Source organism: Apaloderma vittatum, unplaced genomic scaffold (assembly GCF_000703405.1).
Source record: "Apaloderma vittatum isolate BGI_N311 unplaced genomic scaffold, ASM70340v1 scaffold19312, whole genome shotgun sequence".
In the NCBI taxonomy this organism is placed as follows: Eukaryota; Metazoa; Chordata; class Aves; order Trogoniformes; family Trogonidae; genus Apaloderma; species Apaloderma vittatum.
The window spans coordinates 6,021-14,209 of record NW_009705468.1 but is presented as its reverse complement, the minus strand read 5'-3'; the positions used below and the strand labels follow the sequence as shown (position 1 = coordinate 14,209).

Sequence of the window (8,189 nt, the reverse complement as noted above, 5' to 3'; positions counted from 1 at the left end):
GGCTGCCGCTGGTTGCGGACCCTGCGCTCCGGCGGAGCGGGGAGCCCGGTTCACCTTCCTCCAGCCCCCCTGGGCTGCGGCGCAGAGCCCGCCCTGCCCGAGGCCGCTCCCGCCTTAAAAAGCTGTGCGGAGTTTGCCGCTCGTAGGCTGCAAAACGCGTGTGGAAGGCAACGGGATTATGCCGTTATTCTCCATATTCTACCCTAATCCACGGCAAAACATTACATTCTATGGTTAGTATAGTAACCCATTATCTAGGTCTCGTAAAATTCTGGAAGCAAAGTTGGAATCCTGAAAGCTACAACTACAGGAGAAGAAGGGAGGCAGCTGGGCCGACGCGAGCGGATGGCTGCGCCCTCACAGCCAGCCCTGGGGCTCAGGACGGATTCCTCCCCCGTCAGCTTTCTCAGGAAGATGTTTTGTCATATTTCAGCCCAAGACACACCACGTCTCCATGCACTCCTCTTGTACCACACGCTTTGCCCCTCACCCCGAGTATTTTACCAGAGAACAGCACTTTTCCACTTATCACCAAGAGTAAAAGACCAAAGTCAGGGTCTAAAGCAGCCATTGACTAAGTCATCTCGGGTTATCTTTTAACTTAATAGAAAATAAACACAAAGGATGGGATCAGCTGACAAACGGCGTGCTCAGGGCATGAGGAGGCACCTCCTTTCACTCCATCGATTAAAAAGGAAATTCAGGGACACACTTAGGTCCAGTCCAGACGTTAGGACCAGAATCTTCTCTTTCCCAGTATGCAGCACCTCCACCCACACACAAATACCTCCTCTTCAGGCTCAAATTCATTAAAGCAAACCACAATCACAAAACGCACGTATACCAAACACCTAGTTTCTGCAGCCTAAGTATTTTATTTGAGAATGAGCTTCAGTTCACATGTACTTTCCAATGTAATATATGTATTTTTGTTAACATCAATAAATTCTTGTATGCGTGCACTTTGCTGTTTTCTCAGACCTGGATCTTCTCAACGTGAGCCACGATTTCAGTTGTATTCTATTTTTCCATTTTTCCACTGTTATAATTGTATTAAGTGTTATAACCACACTGTGACAACTTCCCCTAATTATAGCCCAAATTCAAAAATTTTAATGACATGTAGTATATATAGAGAGAATGAAACACATTTTTTAGAATAGTCTCAATTACGACATCTAAACTTTGTGATAGCACAGCAATTTAAAGTTGAAAAAAAGTCTAAACACTGATGATTTTTCATATAACATTTTAAGCATTAGTCATAACATAAATACACGTTCAGTCATTCTTACTCAAATCTTCTGATTCACATAAGCAGTTGTTGGGGTGCACTTACACTTAGATTCTTTACCACAGCTCACAGTGTATGCCAATATTTTTGTTGCAGTTTTCTCCCCAAATCCTCACTGCCTATGTCTTCTGTAAAAATAAAGCAGTTAGGAATATTAAAAACCATTTTAATGCCATTAATTTGACACTATTCCATCAGGAATCTAGCAGGGGCAAAACAGACGAGCTTTGCCTACCTGACTTTATTTTCTAAAACTGAAAATACATCAAGCACCAACCAACACAGCAGCAGCAGCAGATGCTTTCCTGTCATCAGTGCCAAGCCTCCCTCCCATTTTTTGCTATCCTTTTACAGAGGTTTTAAAATGCTGCTATCATAGTATAACATTAAGATATCATACTAAAACCATGATGTATTATTATCAAACTTATGTCATAACAACCTACTTTCTGATGATAAGGAGTCAGTCTTCACAAAATACCATCGTAACTTCTCATAGCAGGAGAAAAAGAAAAGCATGTAACTAAATTACATTACATTAAATTAAATATTAGAAAGCTTTTTAATTACATATGCTTGCCAAGTGCAGTCCAAAGGGCCTTGTCCACTCTTTAAATCAAAAAGAGAATGTTTTAATTTTCAGATTCATAGAATCATATTTAAATTTTGCATTCAGACACTCAGCATGGGAAAGGAAACAGAAATATAAATGGGAAAAAAAGGATGGAAACAGACAAAAAAAATTAAAACAGAGAGAAAATTAAGAAGAAGGGAAACATAAGGAACTATTACTTCCAGTACCACAACCTCACAGCAGTAGCTCTCAGTAACGAACCACTGGCAGAGCAGCACAAGTGGCAAAATGCAAACAGCTGTGGAACCACAGCCGCTGTGAAGCGAGACTGTCCCCGGAGAGCAAGGTCGGGCCAATGGTCCTGCTGCTTCCCCGGCCTCCGGGAGCCTCCACAAACAGTGCAGACTTCTCCTTCAGCAGGGTGTGAATCTGTGCTGGTCAACTAGCGTGTAAGGTAAAATTTACACAATGAACGTTTAGTGAGGCTCAGAAGTGTACTCAACATTTCCGTGGCAGGCGGTTTGCCATCAACGTTAATAGCTAGTTGGAGTTACTTCCGATAAGCAGGGGCTGTTCGTTACTGAGGGACTATGTTGGAATTTCACAAACCTACCCAATTACTTCAGAAGTTTTCTCATTATGTTTAGGGTAGATCCCCTGTACCCAGTCCCAAAATGGTTCCAGTGGTTTATGTAATTAAAGAGCTGATACAATTTGTTTCGTTTCTCGAATCCCGGAGCTTTGGGTATTTTGCTGTGATAGGCAGAGAAAAAAGAGCTGTTAAATCCACCAAACATCCCAGCAATGGCCAGTTCGAATTCGGAATGGCCATAGAAGGAAGCAGGGTCAAAGATAATTGGCCCGGAGTCGTCCTCAGCCACATTTCCTGCCCACAGGTCCCCGTGGAGGAGAGCAGGAACAATTTCTACGTCACAGAACATTTCGGGAATCTTGAGCTGAAAAGGCATGAACAAACACATAACAATTAAAGAGTTTTTAAGAAAGTACTAAAAAAGTACTGAAATATGTAAGAGACTAAGCCTATTTTCAGCCCTCATGCAGTGCTTTAGAAACTGATGGCTGCAAGTCTAAACCCAAACTGTAAGCCAGCAAGAAATGCTCCTGACATGGAGAGTACTGGCTGTCACACCAAATATAAAATAAACTTCATTTAAATTAAAAGGTTTCAATGGCAAAAAGGGAAGCAGTAAATATCTGTGCCAATTAACCAGAATTAAGGAAGAAATTTGTGAAGTAGAGCTTGCAGAGGAACATATTCGTGGCTGCTCCTAAGTGCTGCGTGGAGTGTGGCCTGAACCCGAGTCCCAGCTGGGAGCCTGAACCAACGAGAGAAAAAGATTTGCCTGGACAGCAGACTCTTACCTACTTTGTAACACCAAGTTCTTAGATAGAATTTACCACTGAGTGCAGTGCTGACAATGACAACACCGAGGTCACGGGTTCGATTCCCACTCGTTCCCCATGTGTTCCCTGATCTAGTCAAGAGGCGTTCCTGCCCATTACAGGCAGGTTGGATTAAATGATCTCCAAGGTCCCTTCCAACCTAGGCCATTCTATGATGATCTTGTATTATCTGCATTCTAAGAAATAAATGTCAATGCTGAAGTACAGGTTTATCTTCACTATCTGCTGAAACTGAAACAACAACATTAATTCAGCTGACAAGATTGTTGGACCAGTTGTGAAGCTAGTTCAGTTACTGCTATTTATTAAAAGCTACATAAACCCCTTATACCTTTAAAATTCCACTGCTACATACTTAATTACATTTTTAAAAAGATTTAAGACATCGTTCATACTTTTAGCTGTGACCAAAGTTCTCTGGCTTCTCTGTCTCCATAATCTTTTTCAATCAAATCCAATTGAGCTTGGAGTCGGTGACGAATAAAGAAGGAAGGCCAATCACTCTGCCATTCATTCACCTAGAAAATATGTTACAGAGGTTTGCAATAAACTATTTTAACATATACACAGGCAGTATTCATAACAGATAGGTATCAACATAAAATGCTCAATGTAGACATAATGGCCTAAACGTTAATATGACCTACAGACAATGTTAGGAGACATTTTGGTGACTGTTATTAGCAGGGCTTTAGAAAAGAAAAAAACAAGACATAGTATATGAAAGTAAATTTATGTTATTAAGTATCAGCAAGCTAAAGAACCACCACATAATTTCAAATTCTTATTTGATCCACTGTGTCTGCCTGCTACATGCATTGTAACAAATGACACACGTTGAATACCAGTCATCAAATTCCCTTCACTGTCAGGTCAGAATGAAACAGTGAAAGCAAAAGTGTGATCATAAAGCTGCAAACCCACAGAAAAAGCTGTTGTATAAGGAGTTTATAGAAATACATGAGCACATGTTAGCAGCCATGGGCACGGAGCATACCTGTGGTATGTAACCACAGCAAGTGGCTGTATGGAATCCAAACTTATCCACATAGTGAGGCTCCGAGTGACCTGCTCCTTTACCTAAGAAACAAAAGAAATATTGGGAGTGTTGAGGTCCTTACATAGGAAGGTTTGCAAACACAGAACTAAATTTCAGAGAATAGGTTTACAAAATAATTTTAAGCAATAAATTACTCTTATGATCACAACCCTCTCTAAAGATGGGAAAATCTCTCTTGAAGATACTGAATGGAAATGGAGGCACAATTAGTTACAGAGACTTTTGTATGGATAAACGAGTTAAACACTCAGGAACAGAGTTCAGGTATCAGATTTACAAGCTGCTGTTCGAACACTTGAACATGTTGTCATTAAGCATGGCTTATTTTTCATTCATAGATTATTTATGACCTGCCAGTAATTTGGCCTTCACTTAGAAACAGATTATTTGTCCACCGCTCAGAGATGAACCCAGTCCATCCCTGAAGTCATGGGAAACGCATAGATACAGACTGGTGGTTCAAAGTATAATAATAAAATCTCTAAAAGAATAATTCTCATTATAGCTTTTTATTTTTTTCCCAATTTATGCCTTCATGCACTTTCCAAAGAGTGATGGAAGGTTTTTCCACTGAAGTCAATAGAAACTAGATCATGACCTTACACTACTAAATTACAGTTGTCTTCAAGGAGCAGAAGTTATGAAATATTTTGCTACATACCTGAGTTCAAAAAAGTAATCCCCAACACCTTTAAAGAGGAATTGAATTATGTGGTTACTAACTGGGACCATATTCTGTAATAAGGTAATTGTCTAAACCAACAGTAAACAAAAAGGAGGATGTCTGCAAGGTCGAGAACATTTAAGGAGACTGATGGTACCTGAGGCTGAAAGGTTTAACTGCCACTGAAAAAGACAACTAGTTCACATTTTCAGTTTGACTTATGAAATGCTGAAAGCTGCAGCTACCAAATATTAGCACTATTTCTTACTAAATTTCAGTATCCGCATAATTTTGTATAACAAAGTATATAAAAAATTAATTTAAAATAATTTTGTTTTGTCAAGGTTAAAATGACAAGTTTAAAAATTCTAATAGTAATTATAGCTCTTGCGTATATAACGTACATTTAAGAAGTGTGACATAGGGACAGGAGGGACATATCGCATGAAAGCGTCCCGGTACTGACTTTAACTATCATTAAAATTATAATGTGATACTGTACCACAGACAAATGCATTATTTCATTTTTTGCTTAGTACATGACATCAGTACTCTACCAATTGTGCTGCCCTCCTTTCTCAATTTCTCTCCAAGTTTCTGGTTGTAAAGATGAAGCTCTGCTATCTGCTCCCCAAGCTTTGAAGAGTATCTGTAGGATAAAAAAACACAACGAAATTGAAACGAGACAAGTAAACAAAATGCTGTGAGGGAAAAGAACCTCGATTAAGTATAACCAAGTATATTTTTAGCAGCTACAGAACCTTAATCAACTTCACAAGTATGTAACAGGGAGCAAACGACTGGACAACAACTCTAAAAGAAGCAGGTTGTAACAGATAACAAAATGAACATAATTCAGTGCTCTTGCAAGAAAGATAAACAGAGCACAAGGTTGTATAAACAGGAGCACAGAGTGCAGGAGGATCAAGTCATTGTCCTTATCAGCTCCACATTAATAAGCAGAGAGTAGAACACGGTATCTGCTTTTGATATGCACACTTCGAATTCAGCTGAAGATTAAATTTAGAGAAGCAGAGGTTTCAAAGACGAAAACTGATAGGCTGGGAAAAGAAACTCGAGGGAAAAATCTCATGGGGGAAAGATGGACTAAACTTAGCCCTTATCGCGTCCACTTTAGTAGCATCTCGGCACACATGGACCAGAACTCAAAGCTCTAGGTTGGTGACAGAACGTCTCTTCTACTGCAGGGAGAGGGTCAGGGAAGAGCAAAATATGGGGAAGGAGTGGATATGCACACACATATACAGACACACGTGTATCTCTTTTCATATACACACATGGACACAAATCTTGACAGATACAAACTCTCTCTGAAAATAGTGAGGTTCTTCTCATGAAGCTTTCTGACTGACTAAGATATAAGAAAATATGCCCCAAAACATATATTTAAACAAATATTGATATGTACAGACATACTTGTTGAGGTGCTTCATCTTTAAGTACTCCATGACAAACATTGCTCCTCCTCCAGGTAGGTCAATTACTTTAAGCGGCTGAGGCACTCTCACAATATTGGTTTTCTGAATAGCTTCCAGACTTGCCATTTCCCCTTCAAACATTTTTCTAGCCTGTCAAGGAATAAGAATATCCTTGGGCTAAACTACAGATGTCTGCAACAAGTACTTCGGAAAAAATAGCCTTATTTACAACGTTACAAGGAGTTAATTCATCTTGATAAAAGAATGTAGCTGCAGCAAGGCTTCAGTCCACACAGGGAGACCTGAGTACCTTAATTCTAACTCCTTTTTTCCCCCCAAGTTAATTCCAAGTTAATATCCAGTAGGGTACGTCACGTTTCACCATGACTTCCAACTGCTTACGGAGATACTGTGATTCTATGACACTAAAGTATTCAGATATAACAGAATCTCTGAGGATAATAACCAAGACCTCCTCCTTCAAAACCAGAGACGACCGCTGCTCCATGAACTAAAGACTGAATTCTTATATTGTTTCTCCTTTCCATGCAGGTCAATGGCCACCAGATGGAGACGACAGTACAACCATTAAGCCTATACTCTGCATTTCAGAAGTGAAAACACAGCAATTTTAGAACATTTTTTTATATTGATAAAGCAAATTTCTGATGCACTGTGGTGTTACAAAAGCAATTGACTCCTCATTTAGTAATAGAAAAGTCAAGAGCTTGGCCTGAAAAAAAAAAATGCAAGAATCTTACTGCTAGAAATATAAAAAGCAGTGGGAAAGTTTGAAATCTCTGTAGCTTTAAAAAGAATACGTGAGTTTTAGCACTGGCACCCTGTTTCCTCCCTTCCACTATTCTATCCGCCTCACTGAAACGTGAAAAGGAACGCCGCGAACGCAAATTCAGCTCTGGGCTTTCCCGAACTCTCAGCACTACGACAACAGCTCTGTACTCAGCCTCCTTTTCACATCCTGCAATGCCAGTTCTGTCGGTGAGGGTTATCACATTGCATTGCACCTCCTTTTGCATTAACCAAACCTGCCGCATTAACACTTGACATAAAACAGGCCACAGCTTTCAAAAGAGAACTGAAAGGAAAACTGGAGCAATTAAAAGTCAGCCTGAAAATGCAGAATTCTAAATTATTAATAATCAGGTGCTTTTCAGACAAGAAGTTTTCTACATGCAGTAACGTTAGTAGTTAAATATCTGATAGCACTAACCTGAGGTTTGTGGTTGATTTTAACAAATACTCGACCACTGTCGGTTTCATAACTCTGGCCTTGGCTAATGTATCCTCCTCCCGAGCTTCCAAATGCCTTCAGAACAGAAGTTTTCAATTCTGTTTTCAGGATTTTTTCCATGATGATTTCCAGGGTGCTGCAGCTGCTTTCTGCTAAATCCACTGCAAAACAAGATTAAAGGTTTGGGTCCTTTTTTCACTGTCACTCTGCTATGAGGTAGAAAGGGCCACCCACCAAATAAATAAATATAAAAAAAAATAGCAGCCAAAAAGAAAAAAAGCAAATCCAGAGATAATGTTTCAAAATGCTTTGTTTCCCAGGGGCTTTTATAGCTATACGAGAAAAATAAACCCCTCTACAAATATTTGCTAGGAAAAAAAACCGGAGAGGTCTGTCCTGGGTCCTCTCGCAACAGTGCTGAGAGCTGCTGGTATTTGTAGTTTGGACCCGTTTTTCTTTTTTAAGCTGCGTGATCGCCTTG

General features: G+C 39.7%; 1 protein-coding gene across 1 annotated transcript; it reads right to left on the bottom strand.

Annotated features, from left to right (window-relative positions):
- Window positions 1-2,345: 2,345 nt before the first annotated feature.
- On the bottom strand, window positions 2,346-7,943 carry FN3K (fructosamine 3 kinase). Its single transcript, XM_009865423.1, has 6 exons — window positions 7,688-7,943; window positions 6,455-6,606; window positions 5,575-5,666; window positions 4,291-4,373; window positions 3,689-3,811; window positions 2,346-2,824 (listed from the first exon to the last, which is right to left on the bottom strand). Exons 1-6 carry the CDS (start codon window positions 7,826-7,828, stop codon window positions 2,486-2,488), a joined length of 930 nt encoding a protein of 309 aa, XP_009863725.1. The 5' UTR covers window positions 7,829-7,943; the 3' UTR covers window positions 2,346-2,485.
- Window positions 7,944-8,189: the final 246 nt, after the last annotated feature.